Consider the following 19,206-nt stretch of genomic DNA (forward strand, 5'->3'; position numbering starts at 1 on the left):
TGGCTTGAGAATACAAGGCACAGTCAAGAACCTACCACAAGCAGAGGGATTAAGTAAACTGATGCACTCTGAATGCTAAGATACCCAGCCTTCTTTCCACAGTCTCTCGATAGCTGACAGCCAGGACTCACCCTCCAGCTAAGAGATTGAACAAGTTTTCTCTGGAGAATCTGACCAGCCTACAATGACCTAAGGTGACTGACAACAGGGATCCTGCACATAATCTGTCCACCCAACCAACAGGCTGCATCAAAACCCTCAGACCCTCCAAATGGCCTTTCATTCTCCCACTTATAAATGAGTAGACAATCAAAGACTACCAGACATCTCAGGAAAATCACTAAAATGAAATACAGAGAGACCAAAAAAGAAAAAAACAACTTTGAAGAAACACTGTTGAAGGTAAATAACACTTATAAAACTTATGAATATTCTCAAAGAGATAAGAAGAGACAGTACATCAATGAATTAAGAGCAGGTGCTATACAAAGGAGAAATGAAATAGTAGAAATAAAAAGCTCAATAGAAGGGCTGCAAGAGAAAGAATAAGAAATATCTCAGAAAGGAAAACAAGACAATGAGATGGAAAAGCATAGAGAAAAGATAAAGGTGGAGGATCATTCCAGAAAATCTAACATCTGAAATTATAAAGAAGAGAGAAAATTAGGGAGAGGAAACTAAAAATTAATTCAAAAACTTCTTTCAAAACTAAAGCAAAAGATTTTCTAGATTCAAAGAGCTCATCAAGTATCCAACAATATTAATTAAAACACACACATTCACACCGAAGGACATCACTGAGATTTTGGAACGCTGAGATTAAAGAACTGACTCTAGGGGCGCCTGGGTGGCTCAGTCAGTTGGGCGTCCGACTTCAGCTCAGGTCATGATCTCGCGGTCCGTGAGTTTGAGCCCCCCGTCGGGCTCTGTGCTGACAGCTCAGAGCCCGGAGCCTGTTTCAGATTCTGTGTCTCCCTCTCTCTGACCCTCCCCCATTCATGCTCTGTCTCTCTCTGTCTCAAAAATAAATAAACGTTAAAAAAAAAAAATTTTAAAGAACTGACTCTAAATCTTCTAGAGAGGAAAAGGAAGTTACACACAAAGGGTCAGGAATCAGGATGTCTTTTTTTTTTTTAATTTTTTTTTCAATGTTTATTTATTTTTGGGACAGAGAGAGACAGAGCATGAACAGGGGAGGGGCAGAGAGAGAGGGAGACACAGAACCGGAAACAGGCTCCAGGCTCTGAGCCATCAGCCCAGAGCCTGACGCGGGGCTCGAACTCACGGACCGCGAGATCGTGACCTGGCTGAAGTCAGACGCTTAACCGACTGCGCCACCCAGGCGCCCCTAGGAATCAGGATGTCTTGAGCTTCTCTGCACCAACATCAGAAAACTAAAGACACCAAAAGAACTAAGAAAGCTATGTCTTCAAAACAGAAAATTTAAGTAACAGATTTTTAACCCAGAATTCCTTACCCAGCAAAACTATCAATCAAATGAGAAATAGCCTGTTGTACAGTATTTCTTAGGAAGCTACTGGAAGCAGAGCTCCACCGAAATGAAGGACTAAACCAAGAAGAAGGTGTTGCGGGAGACAGGCATCATGAGAGAAGAAGTCTCTAGAATAAGGAGAAAAGAGTGACCGTCATGCACCAGCCACAGAGAAATATCAACCTAGGTTAGAATCGATCCGAAAGCTCTGGGAGAAAAGCTTCTTCAAAAAAAAAGATAAAATTGATAGAATTCTTAAAATTAAAAGAAAATACTGACAGGGTAGAGTTTGCAGCTGAGATAATAACAAACACATAAAACACACACACACACACACACACACACACACACACACACACACATCCCCAAAAGGGCCGGTATTTATGCCAGGGAAAACAAAAGGTATACAGTAAAGGAAAAGTAATCATGTCTGATGAAGGGCTCTGCTCTAAACAGCGTATGCTGTCTTAACGTCGTAAACATCGAAAGCGGAGCTACACAAAACCACAATATAAGTGTACAGTGGGGATATGGGGATGCGAGGTGAACGTGTATGGTGGGAGTCAGATGGAGGAGAAGGAAACCAAGCTAAATTTTCACCTTGAGAAGTCAACAGATAATACCTCAGACTACAAAGGAAAACATGAAATAGCAAACCGAACTTGATGTTTAAAGATATAGAAGTATATTTCTCAAAAATCAGCTAAAAACTTTAAATGACTATCCATGACCTTTGGTTCTCCACTCTAGTCAACCTACACTGCTCATTTCCATGGCCTGAAGCCAGCTCATCATCGAGGGAAAGGTTTACAGTATGAAATGAGTCACCATAAATCTTCTACAGCCACTAGGGAAAAGTCAAAGCAGGTAGTTTAACTGTCCCATTGCAGTGACCTCTTAGTCTGTCCATGCTAAAGACAATACATGACCTTTCAAAGTGCTGTAGTAACCATTAGTCAATGAATAATTTTATCACTGCCTCCTCCTTATGATTTTCTTTCCCCTCAATAGCTATACTTCTGATCACTCAGCACTCAACAATAAAACTTAAAAATTAAAGTATTTAACTATCATCTCTAACCAGGAAAATAAAAACCACCATATATGAAAAGCATACTTCAGCTTGGTCTAGATCCACAATGCTACCTGAGAGCTAACATGATCTATTTCTAACAGGAAGGGGGGAGAGGAACTGAACAAAAGAGACACAATAGGTAATTCAGAACACTTTCCAATTCTTTCTAAAACAGATATGGCCATGGCTCACCTTAACATACTCCATTATGACTGTCAAAACATAAAGGACCCAGCAGAGTAAAAACATTTCTAGATTTCTCCCATTACCTCTTCTCCATTAGCCCAAATAATCAAGAAAAAAAATGAATAACCAAATATGCCACTATGATTAGAATACAGTAAAAACTGTATATTTCTTAATTATGCTAAATATTAAATTTTAGCTGTTCATATGTTTTCAGTGAGAAAGCCTGAGAAATGTGCAAAGTGATTTCCCAGTGGGGAAATATTTAACTAGGGGAAAAAAAAAAGACTATTGTTATTTGGTCCTGCCCCATTAATATAAACAGACACTTACGCAGCTAAGATTTAAGTAACTAGAACAGTTTCCCAGACTCAGCATTTTTTACCTCCCCTTCCCTTTCTCTCTTCGTTTTTATAGTTACAAAGAAAACTGTCCAGATTCATTTCTGGCTACAGAAATGGGGAAATCCAGCTCCATAGAACACAATCATTGCACAGTGTTCTAAAAGTTCTTCACTGAATTTTTTTCAAAGTTCAAGCTAAAAAACAGAAGTTCATTTTCACCTTGGAAATCGAACTTGAAAGAAAAATGTGACCTCCCAGAATTTAATTCCTTCCAAGGAACTCCCTCAAGAACATAAATTGTTCAGACATAGCCACTTGGGGAAAACATTTTCAAGTCATGTTTGATATGTGAAGCTACATGGGACTTGACAGGAATAATTTTTAACAAGCTCAAGTCTGTCTTTTCTTTACATGTTCAACACGAATTAAAAACATGTACTTTACCAAAAGCTCGCTGGATTCTATAAACAATTCAGATCCTTTTACAGAGAATGCACAAGGGAAGTGGAAAGGATCTGTAATGCTTTGCATGTTGTTTGCTTAAAAAAAAAAAAAAAAACAAAAACCCACAATCTTTGAATAGAAATCAAATGTAAATGCATGCCCATATAAAACAGAGGTAAGTAAAAGAAAAAAAAAAAATGAAGTGGGCTTTTCAAACTGACAAAACTGTTACCCATTTAAACACTCCTAAAAACATTTTAAAAGAGCCAGTACAAGCAGCCTCTTACAAACAGATATAAAAGTTCTGCATATACCTGCCAATTGCCCTACATGACCCTACAGGCCACCTTCCCTCAGCTGGCCTGGAGCTCCTACCTGGAATGAACATCCACAGCCAACATTCTGGCTGAGTACAGGGTCTAAAGTGCTCAGTCCCATGCACCCACACTCCCTGGAAACTCTCCTATCCCCTGCTTCCCAAGCTTTACATGCACATGTCCTGCTATCGTAAAATCATGAGGTCTATCTCCGCCTAAAAAAAAGGAATTTGGAAGCCTGATCTAAGTCACTCATGTTACGGAGGAAGCCAGGGTCACACAGCTTAGGGAAGGGGTTGGGAGGACAGAAAACTGTGATCTTGTATCCTGGCTGTCATTTCTAATCCATTTTGCCATAGAAAATTCTTCCATGATGATTAGGCCCTGCAGCGCAGCAGGTCTGGGTATCGATAGTTCACGAAGAACAGATTTTGGGGGGTGCTGCCCTGTGCCTGGTTATGCTTTACAGGCATGGTTAGTAAGAGGAAATGTATTTGTCGGTTTAAAATAACTTACAAATTAACTTTTGTAACTTGACAAGTTTCTAAACTACAGATTACATGTGTAATAAAACCAACTCATTGGAACTCAACAAACCAAAACCCCTAACTTGATTTTATCTGATCTCAATTTGAAAAGAGGAAAACAGCATCAAAACGAACTGATATCAGAGATGTAACCAAAACACCATTTTTAGAGAACATGCTGAATAAACTGAATGCAATATTCTAGATTCTCAGAACTGAATTATCAAGATGCCCAAAACAATGATCTTAACTCTCACATTAAGTCCAATTATCAAACCTAGCCATCAGCTATCCAGAAAACTCATTTAACCACAGCACACGCACACTCATTAGGAAATTTTAAGAGTTCGATCAAATAATTAAGTCCAAGCCTTTATTCCAACGTCTTAACTTTATGTTTAGATTTTAATACACTCAGAAAAAAAAGGTAAAAACATAGTTTTAAAAAATAGTAAGAGGCAGTCCAAAGTACCAATTAATATTTATTGTTCATTATGGGCTAGGCACTGTTCTAAATATGTCATTTTATCTGTACAACCATTAGTATGGTGCCAATTTTACAGAGACAAAAAATATTAAGCACAGAGAGGTTATGTAATTTACTCAGGGTCACACAGCTAGTGAATCTTATCTCTTAATCGCTATGCTCTGCTGCCTTTTATCAAACTGCTATAATTATCTCTCATTTCTCCAAACTACAATGGATTATACTACACTAACAGCTACTTTGTGGGCAGATTATTAACTAAGGAAGTAATCCATGGAAAAGCTGCATTATATCAGTAGAGCAAAGTAGGATTCAGCTACCAGCAACAGAACGCCGACCACTCAGTACGTTCACACTGGTATATTTTTCTGGTGTTTATTCAAATGTGTATGTCCCATCCACAATTAAGATTTCCCATGTCTGCCTAAGGTTTTCCTAGTTACGTCTTCTAGGAGACACTAAAATATCGAAATGGGGGTTTTATATAATCAGTATTTAGAGAGGATAATCCTCTCTTCTCAGATTTTGTTTAGAAAGTATGTCCCTACCCTGTGATTGTGGTGAGTCACCTCCCTGCTCTCTGGATGTTGTTTAAAGTTCCTAAGGAAAGGGAAATCAGAGAGGCTGCCTTCAACCCTGAGGATGAGGAACAAACCCAGGGGCTGGGATACTCATCTCCAAATACTCATCTCCCGCTAGCCAGCATGCCTCTAACGCACAAATCGGCAGGGAGCCAACGATTCTTAAAGCAAAACTCTCATTGCTGCACAGTAACGAAGCATTAGTTCATAAACCCATAGTGTCCTGGACCATATGGTCCAGCTTCTAGAGGAGCCTCTGGGGACTCAGCTTTGGCAGCCCCAGTCGCAGCCCTCGAACCAGCACAGGCGGCAGGTCTCCGAGCTGACTCACCTCCCTGGCTCTGCAGACTGCTGAGCCTATCCCCACGGACTCTGATTTAGGAGGTCTGGTGTGGGGCCAAGATTTTGCATTTCTAGCAAATTCCTAGGAGATGCTCATGCTGCTGACCCAGGAATTACAACTTCAGAACTGCTGATTTAAGTTCAATTCTTGGCTGGTGCCACCAGAAAGCACCACATAGCTGAAGGTGTTCGCCATCAACAGAGGCAAACGTTCTAGAGAGTGGAGGGAAGGCCAGCCAGTCTCATCCTATCCTGCATCCCTAACAAGTAAACTAAGGAAACCTTGAGGTACAGGCTTGAGATAGTACTTTACAATGTTACAACATTTAAACACGGCAAGCTTGGGGAGTGAAGGGAAAGAGAATAGTCTCCCCTAATAGAGCAAATAAAAATAAGCCAGACATTGAGTGGTGCCAGGGTGGCTCAGTTGGTTAAGCATCCAACTTGTGATGTCGGCTCAGGTCATGATCTCACAGCTTGTGAGTTCGAGCCCTGCATCGGGCTCTTTGCTGACAGCTCAGAGCCTGGAACCTGCTTCGGGACTCTCTGACTCTTCTCTCTGCCCCTTCCCCCACCTGCGCTCTGTCTCTTCCTCAAAAATAAATAAACATTAAAAAAAAGAAAAACAGAATAAAATAGAAAATACTGATCAACTCAGCCCACCTCATTAATTTTTCGATATTAAAATGAACTTGAAAATTCACAAAAAAAAGAATGGCAATCATTCACATAAAGTGTTAACACAGAACTCACCTATGCCATATTTTGTCTCTACCCCTTAGCAGTTGTATGACCTTGGGCAAACTGCTTTACCTCTCTGTAGCCACTCAGTAAAATCAGTAAAATGGGGGTGGTACTATGTATCTCCTGCAGTTTTTATGAGGATTAAATGAAACTGGCACATAGTAAGTATCCTATAAATGTTAGCAATAAATGTTATCCCATAAATGTTCATATGAATTATTTTTATTGAGCAGACCTTGCAATTTGCAAGCAATATATTTAGATTATGTAAAATATATTAATGGCCCTCAAAGACATTTCTCCCACTTCCATCATGCCTTCATTCCCTGCCATCATTACCATGGGTGAATTTGCTCAGTCCCTCAATGTTTCTATAGACAACTAATTTTTCAATTGAACCACCCAACATTTAGAATAAAAGGAATAAGTTTAATCACCATCTTCCCATAAAACAAGAGCCAAAGTTGCAGCACGAGATAGTTGACAGATCGTTGTTTTTTAATCTTGTCGAGCTAAATCTAAACAGACACGTATGTTGCAAGGGCAGGCACCAGCCAAGGTGAGAAACCTAGAGACGGATGTCTGATTAAAGTCTTGGTAAAGCGGGAGGGGAAATGGGTTATCTGTTTCTTAAAGGAAAAAGAGAAATGTAACTTCTCTTTAAAAAAACAAAGCAACATAATTCGTTAGCAAATAGGCATACTACTCAGCTAAAGAACCAATAAGGAGAGGACACAACCAACCATCTTTTGACTCAATGATCTGTTTGCTGTTAGGATACAGAGAACTGTCACTGGGGGTCAACAACCTTAGATACAAAATAGGGTTAATTCTTCCAGAAGATGGGGATGGCATCAGAGACTTAGCAATCTACTGGGCTGATAGAAATTCCAGCACATCTCCTCCTAGATGCTACCTTATGAGTGCAATTTACGAGCTCACAAATAACACAGAGAAGAATCTCTAGGGAGCCCCAGAAGATAACAAACCTCTGTCCACTTGATAACTCTTGTGTAAAAAGACTTCAGAAAACAGCAAAAGGACTTCACTTGGGAGCCCACACAAAATAAGAAGCTGTCAGAGAGATGCACCCTAATGCCTCTCCTCTTTAAAACAGTCTCTGGATGTCTATGACCTGGAGAAAATTCTCACAATGTAAGCTAAGTTTTAAAAAATCAGGACACAAAACTACTTATAGAGAATGATGCCCTATGTTCCATTAAAAAATGTTATCTGTTGGGGCGCCTAGGTGGCGCAGTCGGTTAAGCGTCCGACTTCAGCCAGGTCACGATCTCGAGGTCCGTGGTGAGTTCGAGCCCTGCGTCGGGCTCTGGGCTGATGGCTCAGAGCCTGGAGCCTGTTTCCGATTCTGTGTCTCCCTCTCTCTCTGCCCCTCCCCCATTCATGCTCTGTCTCTCTCTGTCCCAAAAATAAATAAACATTGAAAAAAAAAATTTTTTTAAAAAAAAATGTTATCTGTTGCTATATTTAGATATAGAGCCAGTCATATAGATATATTAGCAAAAAAAAAAAAAAAACAAACAAACAGGAATTGGACACTCTCTGGGTTGTGATACTTTTTCTTCTTTACATACTCTGCATTTTACAGAGTATGATGCTCTACTTTGCTCTACTGACAATCAAAACTATTTTATGACCTACTTCCTAAAAGTTAAGGCTTTTTAATGTACTTTTACTTACACAAAACTTACATCATAGGTTGTGTTATGTTTCTGAGGCTACACCCATGAATAATGTGTAATTAGTCATTTCTGTATTAATTCAGTGCAAACCTTTCGTCTTAAGCAGGTTAACAAAGAGGAAAAAAAAATGACTCAAGTGACCACAGTTGCTTCCTCCACATGTACGTCACGTCACTCTGTCACTCAGTGAAATTAAAATCCCAAACAGACTTCATGATCAGATGCATGTATTTAGCCAATGAAAACACTATCTCAGAGTAAAACATTCACACCAAAATTCAAATGCAGCCCTATAGTGGTAAGAGTCCCCTCCCAAGCCAGGAAGTAATTCACATTCAGCATGCAGGATATCCAGATAGAAGGCAGAAAATGCCCACTTTTAAATAGACTCAACCTACACTGTGTTGCTACAGACATTTAACACAAGTCCCTCCTCCTTTTTCCTTTCTTAATAAAGGAAAAGATTAATCATCTCTTGGGAAGCTCCTATTTAAAATATACCTAAAATGAAAGCATTGGCAATAAAAAAAAAAGACCTTAAATTAACACTCTATTTCAATGTTAATTAATCTAATTTTTACCAAATGATTTGCATTTTCGGACCAAAAAAAAAAAATGCAACTTCACAAATAGAAAAAAGAAACTGGCTAAGAGACATACAGAAAAACAGTGAAAATAATCACTTTGAATTATGTATATGAATAAAGAAGAACAGGATAATCCTGAAGTTAAGTGTATGGCAAATGGAAGGAAAATAACATTAAATAATATTTTTATATTTGCATGAAGAAACTGGAAGGACAAGGAGAAACTAATAAAAGTGATTATTCTAGCGGGGGTGGGGGGAGATAGCAAAGCAGATAGGGGACAGAAGCAGGAGACTTCATTGCACAGCTTTTTGGATCTGTTTTTTCCAACAATGTAGATATATTGTTCAATAAATTAAATGAAAACTGATGCTAAGATGCTTGGGGCTGCATCATGATTTTCCGGCAAACTCAGCCCTCACCTAACGTAGAGGTAAAGAGCACTGGCTGTGGAGTCAGGCTGCCTGGAGCTTCTGAACATGCCACAGGCTAAGCTAATGGGTATGACTGGGGGGGGGGGGGGACAATGCCCTTGTCAGTGATGGTCACAGTGGCCAGGCCATGAGCTGGGAAACCACAGTGCTCCTCAGCAGTAGCTCTCAGATGCCAAGAGAATGAGGCATACACAGCATAGCATCTGCTTAGTTCAACTTCCTTTGCTACACACGGTCTCTGAGCCCTCAGAACGTCTCATTAGACCTCTAATACTGTCACACAGAAAGCCCCCATACGATTTTACCGTGTGGCACTGCAATTTAAACCAGCCCATTACCACGTAGTCCTCTATATACTGCTGATAACATCTTGACCAGCTTTAATTTTAATTTTTTTAATGTCTATTTACTTTTTTTTTTAATATGAAATTTATTGTCAAATTATTTACTTTTGAGAGAGACAGAGACAGAGAGAGAGAGAGCACACACAAGCAAGCGGGGAGGGGCAGAGAGAGACGGAGACACAGAATCTGAACAGGTTCTAGGCTCCGGGCTCTGAGCCGTGAGCATAGAGCCCCTCGCGGGGCTCAAGCTCACAAACCGAACCGTGAGATCATGATCTGAGCCGAAGGCAGACGCTTAACCGACTGAGCCACCCAGGTGCCCCTTGACCAGCTTTTAAAATCAGAAAGGGAGCTGGGAATAGAGGAAAGTATAACAGAGGACATCCCTGCAGGAATAACCTGAAACAGTTGTCTGTCCTCCCAGAGCAAGATGTTGCTTTTCTGCATGCAAGGAAGTTTCTTGTAAAACAAATCAGAAGAATAAGTCAAAATAAAGCATTACTAAAAAAAAGAAAACTCCACCAACCCACCAGGAAAAAAAATCTTCCAAATTTATATTTCTTTCCAGAAGGTTTATATTTCTTTTCTAGAACTTAATTTTTAAACAAAATATGCTCTGAACATTTCAAATCAGTATTTTACATGTGTGGGAAGGCCTCTGTCCACATGCTTACAGGAAGGTCTTCTGAGTTAGATATATTCTAAAAATCCAACTTAAATTGGCAATTAGGACTTCAGAACAGATTTTCTTTTAGAAACAATGTCACAAATAAATGAACTTTATTTGTGTTCACAAAAAAAGTAAACTTTATTCCTAAATATTTTTTTTATTTTTTTTTAATATTTACTTTTGAGAGAGAGAGAGAGAGACAGTGTGAGCAGAGGAGGAGCAGAGAGAGAGAGAGAGAGACAGAATCTGAGCAGACTCCAGGCTCTGAGCTGTCAGCACAGAGCCCAACACGGGGCTTGAACCCACAGCCTACGAGATCACAGCCTGAACCGAAGTCGGACGCTTAACTGACTGAGCCGCCCAGAGGCCCCTATTCCGTACTATTTGGTTACGCATCTGCTCATCCACGCGAGACTGTAAAGTACCTGTCTTATTCATCTTTGAATCCCCATAACTTAGCACCAGTACAATATCCCAAGATACATCTCCCGATTGGACGAACATATCCTGCCGCCCTCCACGGGCAAGATTCCTAACACACAACAGAGACCGGTGTTTCCAAAACTTGGTTAATCAGAATCACCTGGGGGTACTTGTCGGCCAGGCGTGTTCCTGGCCTCACCCCAGACCTGATGACTCAAAATCTCCAGAATCGCGGGGAATCTGTTTTTAAACAAGGCCCTGGTGTGTGTGATGACTCAGAAAGTGTGGGAAACACGAGATGAATGAAATAGTGCTAACATGTGCTCTGAGTTCCAGGATGCCCAAGGAAAGCCGAGGTGTGAGCCGAGCCTCCCGGGCTCTGGGTGGGAGCATGAAATCAAGTAGCAGCAGGCTGGGCAACTGAGGTAAAGGGGAGTTCCTCCAGCTAGGAAACCAAGTGGGAGCTGAGCGGGTGTGCAGCTCCTACAATAGGAGGAAATGAGGGTGAAGAGGGCTCCGAGAAAGAGGACATACACACAAAGGCCCCGAGAGAAGGGCTCGCTCTTCCAAGCCTCCTGTAAAGCAGAGGGAAGCAACAGCCCTTCACACATTGCTGTCAGGAACCATGGACGCTTTCAGATCCCCGGGCAGAACACTCCGGTTTTTCAATCAGAAGGTCGTTTTTGTTTTGTTTTTTTAATGTTTATTTGTTTTTGAGAGAGAGAGAGAGAGAATGAATCCCCAGCAGCCTCCAACACTGAGTGCAGAGCTGGACGTGGGGCTCGATCCCACGAACTGAGCTAAAATCCAGAGTCGGTCGCTCAACCAACTGAGCCACCCGGCGCGGCCAGATCAGAAGTACTTTCGTGTTCATCACCGACACCCGCTGTCCCCTATTTTGGGCAGCTTTCACCACGCAGGCTCCAGCTGAGCAGCCTCACAGGGGTCGGCCGGGGTAACAGGCACACATCAGTGCACACACAGATGCTAACTCGGCCTTCTCAGTCATCTGCACAACAGGAAATGTTAAATACACGTTAGCAACACGCCAGGAGCTGTGAGAAGTGGCTTAGATGCGGGTCTCAAATTTCTTAGCCATCTACTGAGAGGTTTCAAAACAAAAAGAGCAAAAGACAGGGGCTTACTCCCTCAGATACGTGCCAGGACTTCGCCACATCTTCTTGGGGTCAGTTTTCCTCATCTGAGGGCACAATGTCATGAGTCCAAGAGAGACAGCACCGCAGGATTTCAAGAGGGACAAGCCTGCCGTAGTTCAAACCCCAACTCCCTCGCTTACTAGCTGTGAACGTGGGTCAACAAATGACTTGTGCCTTAGCTGCATCACCTGTCAAACAGACACAATAACAGTATGCACCTCCTAGAGCTGTTGTACACACAGTAGACCCCCCTCACCCGCGGTTCCGCTCTCCACGGGTTCGGTTGCTCGCCGTGGCCGCAGTTCAGAAGCGGGCAATCCTCCTCCTGACACATCTTCAGAGGGTCAACGGCAGCCTAACACGATGTCAGAAAAAAACACAGTATGCACAGGGTTTGGTACCATCCAGGGTTTCAGGCCCCCCCTGGGGGTCCTGGAAGGTCCCCCCCACCGCAGATAAAAGGAGACTCCCGTATTAAAGAGTCTGGCCTAGAGTAGCTGTTGGCGTTAGCAGGCAATACAAAGTCACCAGAAAGCCCGATACCAAAAAGTTGGGATTGCACTCCTACAACCGCGTTGATGTTAGTAACGTCATTTTTTACTTGAGGGATGCTAAATGCTTTGACAGACTTGTCATTTGGTCCACAAGGAAAGGGACTGAGGCTGGGACCCCCAGGGCCTTTTCTCAGAAGAGCCCTCCCTCAAAAACAGAAGCTCCCTCTCTTCTGCTACATTTGTCTAAGGCATTGCTACGGTGCTCCTTCCGAGAAGTGCCGACCACAAAGGTAACACGTGAAGGCAAGATTACCATCGTCACCATCCTGTTGATTCTGAACTTCAAATCCTGCAGAACTAATCTATCCCAGGGTAAAAGTCAATTTGAGGAGAAATTAGATAAAAAAAAAAAAAAAAAAAAAAATCACTAGGTGCCTAGCTAGGTATAAAGCACTTTATTTTATACCTAAAACTTAATTTTTTAAAAGACATTAAAATGACAGCCCAGGGGCGCCTGGGTGGCGCAGTCGGTTAAGCGTCCGACTTCAGCCAGGTCACGATCTCGCGGTCCGTGAGTTCGAGCCCCGCGTCGGGCTCTGGGCTGATGGCTCGGAGCCTGGAGCCTGTTTCCGATTCTGTGTCTCCCTCTCTCTCTGCCCCTCGCCCGTTCATGCTCTGTCTCTCTCTGTCCCAAAAATAAATAAACGTTGAAAAAAAAAAAAAATTTTTAAATGACAGCCCAAGGAAAGCACTGCATCATTTTTTTTTCTGAATTTTCTTCCAAAATATTAAAAAACTCAAATATTTCTCTCATTAAAAAAAAATTTATTTGCTAGTCTCAATGCAGAAGAAATTTTAATATTGGGTTTTCCTCTTATATACAGGGAAATTAGATTATTGCTAGAATCACGTTCCAAACCTAAACGTAGGTAGTTTTTTGAACCAGGTAAGTGTATTATACCCAAGAGTCAATAAGTAAATTGATGTTTTGGCTTAAAAGGACACTTTCACAATTACAAAAATAAATAACTCTCTTGTAGAAATCTGACATATGGCAAATGCATTTAAACTACAATTCTCCTTCCATAATGATGTTAGCACTTTTTAAAGATGAGGAGGAATCTGCCACTAGAAAATGGCAGCAGTAAGTCACATTCCAGTCTCCCAATTCTCAATCCAGTGAGACCTCCTGTCCATTTCAGGGCACCTCAAAGCGCGCTAAGCACACGGCGGCATTGGTTACACATCCCGAAGCTCTGGCTCAGTAAGGCTCGGGAAGGATCTGGAAATCCGTAACTTTAACGAGAGTTCTAGACAATTCTCAGTGTCAGGCAAGCACAGAAAACACTGCTTTACTTCATACAGCCTCCTTAACCTGAGGCGCAGCCTGACTGCCTAGCTACTGTCAGTTTCTGTCAATACATTCAGGGGCCCTCCAGGGATTAGAGGGGGGTGGAAACCACATTCCGACACCAACACCCTCCCTAGCATGTGGTATGTTTCAATGAAAGCAAGTCTTAAGCCAGTTTCACCAGAAATACAAACACTTCATCAGCAGGCAGGCAGACACAAATAGAACCACACTACCTGTTCTTAGAAGGGCAGTGAAGTCTCCACTCTCTGTCTTTAGAATTCTGACAGGCACCTGCATAGAAGGCTAATTCTGAGGAAGAAAGACATTCTGACATCAGGACAGCCAACCCTCTGGTTGGGACAGTCTGCTGTGATGTAGGACAATGCAGCTAGACATCTAGAGCACCATCCAGCAGTATTAGGCTATAGCATCTGTCTAACACAGGCACTGCAAACTCACATCTTCTTCATGTAAAGACAGTGCCTATAAAAATCTTTCTGCCAGCCAACTATCTTCAACACCACTCATCTCTCCTATAAAAATTGTATACCTTTGGCTCAGGTCATGATCTCTCAGTTTGTGAGTACGAGCCCCGTTGTTGGGCTCTGTGCTGACCGCTCAGAGCCTGGAGCCTGCTTCAGATTCTGTGTCTTCCTCTCTCTCTGCCCCACCCCTGCTTGTACTCTGTCTCTGTCTCTCTCTCTCTCTCTAAGTAAACATTAAAAAAAGAAAGAAACAAACCACATAGGGCTTGAAAGAATGAAACAGGCTATGAGGTTGGGTGCCTACTGATTTCTGCAAAGTTTGTTTTGACTGTTTACAGACCGGAGAGACAACTATCCACATTTCTAGCTATTACTATTTTCTTTAAATCTTTTTTTTTTTTTATGTTTATAGAGAGAGAGAGCACAGGGGCGGGGGTGCCCATGAGTGTGGGAGTGGCAGAGAGAGGGGGCAGGAGAGAATCCCAAGCAGCCTCTGCACTGTCAGCCCAGAGCCAGCTGGTTACGGGACTCAAAATCACGAACTGCAAGATGATAACGTGAGCGGAAACCAAGATTCCAATACTGAACCGACTGAGCCACCCAGGCACCCCTACTATTACTATTTTCAATTAAGCACTTATTTTGTCAGCAAAATTAATGAAGTTTGGCTTCTAGGGAAAGGAGCATACTAGTGCTTCAGCACAAAACCTTAAAAAGATAAGAGTTTACTTTTTCATTTGTTTTTAAAGTTGTTTGTCTTGTTCATGTAGATTTGGAGCCATGAGTCTTATAGTCCCTCCTGACGGTTCTTCTCAACAGTGAGCACTAAGAAACCAAGTATTGGTTCCATTCAAATATGTACTAAGCTATTCCATTCCAGGCACTGTTCTGAGCTTTGAAAAAAAACAAAGATGCAGCCACCCTTGACCTCAAGCAGCTTGCTGTCTAGCAAAGGGGAGCAGAAGTGAATACACAATTTCAGCCCATGCTGGTAAATGTGGTGATAAAGAGATACACTGGAGGCCCATAATGGATGCTGTTGGGAGCACTCCTTTCAACCTGGGGATGTCGGGACAGCATTAGGGGAGTCTTTAAAGATCGGTAGGAGAAAAAATAATGTACGAACTCTCCAACTTACGACAAAAAGTTATTTGGGATAACTACCTGTGAGATTTCGAGGAACGGCAAACCTGATGATTTATTTCTTAGAATCATTGCCCACGGCACTAAAATGCTGTTTCCGTATTACAAAGATAAAGTCCCCATGTTTTTGAAACAGCTGCACTCGTGCCTTTTATTATGGCAGAGACCCATCAGGCAAGGCAATATGCAGCATCTCCCCCTGCAGCTCAGGCTTCTGGTAAACTCTTTAGTTCCGTTACTTGTTCCTTGGGAGACTTGTTAAAAGGGTTATCTGACAAGAAGGATGAAATTAACAGTCACAGTTATCCTTTGGACTGTTTGTGGAATGTATCTAAACTTTGTTCCTATTTCCCACGTGACCCTAAAAGGAAGGGATATATGTTGTGGGACCAGCAAGTGAGCCAAACAGAAGGTCTGGGCTCCAGGCCTGGCTGTGCTATGAGCCCACCACACAATTAAAGTGAATCACTTCACCTCTCAGACTCTATCTCCTCCCTCGTTGAGTTAATGAAGTAGATGGCCTTCACAGTCCACTCCAAGTCTAAAAGTCTACGTGCCCATTCTAATGGAGTACGTTATTCGGAAGACCTGCCTAAAATGGTACCAAAATGATTTCAAAATGTAGCTTTCACTTTAGGAACAAATTTGAGGCATTTTTTTAAAACCTAATAGAAGTTAACTAAAACGAATACATAGGTGTTTCACTGCTCTTTACCAATAAAAAAATTAAATGTGTGAAGGTGAGAAACCAAAAACTAATGTCTTTACAGTTCAGCTTTCTTCTCTATACATACACTTCCATGCTCACACATAATTACATTCCATAAAAGCCTTCTTTCTCCGTCATAAAAAGAAAAAAAAAAAAAAAATGATGAGCCAGGTTTTCTGGTATAAAATCAAAGCCATTTAAGGTTCAAACAAACTTATGAAAAGTTTTTAAGAGAGTTATTTCAGTCGCTAATTAGGACAATTTTAGTTAATTTAGGGCACTTGGGCAGTTTCAGCTTTGAATATTAGCTGATTGGTGCACAGGCACACAAAGAGTAATGGCTAAATGCAAAACAAAACTAGCAAAAGGAGGAGTTCTTGAGCGTCAGGGAGGTTTTTCTTGTTCTTTAATTCCCACAATAGATCAGTTCACCTAGCAGTCAGAACTGCCCCATCACATCATTCCTCATGGGTGAAATTCTCATTCACCCACACAGTCACTCCACACAAAAAAGACATAGAAGCAATGAGGCATGATGAGACTCCGCTAGGACAGTATATCCGGACGCAAGAGGTCATTATTCACAGTAAATAGATAGATTCCGTCCAACAACTTGATGAGACCACCTTGATTTTTTTCCCCCTCATTTGGGGGGTTGGAGGAGGAGGAAAGCTCTCCCCAGTTGGGAACTGTCCACAACTTAAAAGGATCTGACAACGCGGTGAAAGAGATGTAAAATGTAAAGTCATCACATGATAACTTCACAACGTGGAGAAAGATGCACAGCAACAATACGTGAACACTTCCGGTTTTAAGGTAATTAAAGCATAGCCAAGTTCTTCCAGCAAGGGAAAAAAATGGAAAACCAGCTATTTGAGACGGTGTATGAAGTGACGGTGAGAGAGACAGTATTTCATCCAGAGCTGTGGAAATCTAGGCTCGTGTTCACCAACACCTCCCCTCATAGCCTGCAATCCATCAACGAGCTCCAATTTATTCTTTACACTTAGGATTATGACCAAGCCCATGTACTAAAAGGGGAGAAACCACACAAATATCACACTGAAAGTTTCTCTGCTTTGGGCCAGCAGGAAATTCCAGTTACTTCATTCACTGGGGCTAGTTAAGCTGCTGAAATGAAACCGGTGCTTGGAGAGATCACTACGTCAGGACACAGACTTGATTTTCAGGATTGGAGGAGGCCAGGCAAAGATGAATGGGATTCAGTCTAAACTCAAGGTCAAGGTCCTTTGAATCACAAAGGGCTCGTGGGGTGGGAAGGCAAAATGGCCCGAGCACGCACACACACAGGCGCGCACACACACCCCTTCACTCAAAGTCTGCATACTTTGATTTGTAGGTAAGAGCGCCGGTACGCGGTAGGCAGAGAGGCGACCAGCAGCCCCAGCGCTCACTGAGATCCCCTAAGGTCGTTACAGAGCCTTCCGGAGTCTCCAGGACTGTAATCATTCTATATGCATACCTATATTGCACCCTGACTTCTCGTATAGGCTACCTTCCCCTGACCCTTTCCCACGACCTTGGCTCCTCCTCTGTCTACAGCGCCCCCGGGTCTCCTCTCTGCCTCCCACACACACACAGGGAAGGACCGGGCAGGGGGACGGGCCAGCCCGATTCCCACACTCCGCTCCCACTCGTCCAGAGACCAAGAACCTCCCGGAATCCGAGAGTCTGAGGGCGCCGCACCGGCTGCCACCTGCAGCCGTGCCCACCCGCGAAGCCGACCCTCGAAGGACGCGAGGGGTCGGGGGCTCCGCGCCGCGGCCCGAGAGCCGACCCGGGGCCGCCAGGGGGCGGGAGAGAGCAGCTGGCCCGGCACCTCCCCACCTCGTTCCCCTCCCCCGACCCGCCGGCCACTCACGGATTTTCACTCGGCGGTGGTCTAGGCGCGCGGCGGCGGCGTGCAGGGCGTCGAGGCGGCGGTGCAGCGCGGCGGTGCGGCGGCCCAGCGCGGCCGCCTGGCCCTCGAGCTCGCCGAAGATGTCCCCCGCGCAGCGCGACAGGTCGGCGAGCTGCGCCAGCAGGCAGACCAGGGCGTGCGAGCTGACCTGCTCCAGCGAGCGGAAGAGCGGCGCGCCCGCGGCCCCGGCCGCCTCGGGCCGGCGCAGCCGCGCGGGCTCCACGGTCCTCTGGTGGAAGGGCATGGCGAGGGGCGGGGGGCGCGGGTTCGCGGCGCCGCGGGCCGCCCGGGGCGAGCGCAGCCCTCAGTCCACCCCCCGTCGGCGCGGGGCGCGAGTGCGCATCCAACACAAAGGAAAGTCCGGGCAGCGGCGGGGCGCCGAGGGGCTGCCCGGGTGGCTCCTGCCGCGGGGAGGAGGCGAGGCGGGCAGGAAGGACCGACCGACGGACGCGCGGGCGGCCGGGCGGGCGGGGGAGCCCGGGCGGCCGCGGGGAAGGGCTCCGGAGGGTCGCAGCCGCGGCTGCCTGGGGCCGGGCCGCGTCCTCCCACCGCCGGGGTGCGCGGGGCCGCGCGGCGAAAGGAAGTTCAAGGAGCAGCTCCTGGGCGCGGGGCGCGGTGGCCACGGCGGCGAGTGGAGACGGGAGTCCCGCTCAAGTTTGCAGGGAGGCAGGAAAGAGCCGGCGGCTCCTTCCCTCCCTCCCGATTGGAGAGGGAGGAGGAAGCGGGGGAAGTGCCGCCGACACCGGGCGCGAGGGAGGGGAGGCGAAAGAAAGGAAAGGGGGAGGAGAAAAGGGCCGGCCCGGGGAACCACCTGCGGCTCTCGCGGCCGCCGCGCCCAGCGCCTGAGGGGAGGCGGCGGCCTCGCGCCCCAGCGGGGCTCGCCGCGGCGGCCCGGGGCGCACGGTCCGGGGGCTCCCAGCTCGCCGCCCCGCTTCCCTCCAAAGCCCACGGGCGTTTGGGCAGAGCCCTCGCCCGCCCCCGGGGCCCGGCGCGGGGAGGGGTGGAGCGCAGCGCGGGCGCCGCGGAGGCGGAGGCGCCGGGGACGGTGCGGCGAACCCCGCTCGGGCTGCTCACCTGCGCTCCGGCCCGCGGCGGCCGTGAGTCAGGCGCGCCCCGCCGCGCGAGGAACGCTCGGGGCCTCCGAGGGTCCCCCGGGCTCTCCCGGCCCCACCTTGGAAGTCGGCCAAGGCTTCTGGCGGCTTGGGTGGACCCGAAGGAGAACATCATTAAATCGCACAGTGGC

General features: G+C 45.0%; 1 protein-coding gene across 7 annotated transcripts in view; it reads right to left on the bottom strand.

Moving 5' to 3' along the window:
* Window positions 1–18,689, bottom strand: part of NHSL1 (NHS like 1) — a 247,325-nt gene extending 228,636 nt beyond the window's left edge. For 6 of the 7 annotated variants that reach the window (XR_007152480.1, XR_007152479.1, XR_007152478.1 and 3 more), the window contains exon 1: window positions 17,925–18,689. Coding sequence is in view for 3 of the 7 variants with exons in the window: in XM_047860587.1 (XP_047716543.1) it covers window positions 17,925–18,207 (283 nt within the window). In the remaining 4 variants the exon portion in view is untranslated. The remainder of the gene's footprint in view (window positions 1–17,924) is intronic. The other variant, XM_047860589.1, reaches the window with a different exon arrangement.
* Between the last annotated feature and the right edge of the window lie 517 nt (window positions 18,690–19,206).

Source organism: Prionailurus viverrinus, chromosome B2 (genome assembly GCF_022837055.1).
Source record: "Prionailurus viverrinus isolate Anna chromosome B2, UM_Priviv_1.0, whole genome shotgun sequence".
Classification (NCBI taxonomy): domain Eukaryota; kingdom Metazoa; phylum Chordata; class Mammalia; order Carnivora; family Felidae; genus Prionailurus; species Prionailurus viverrinus.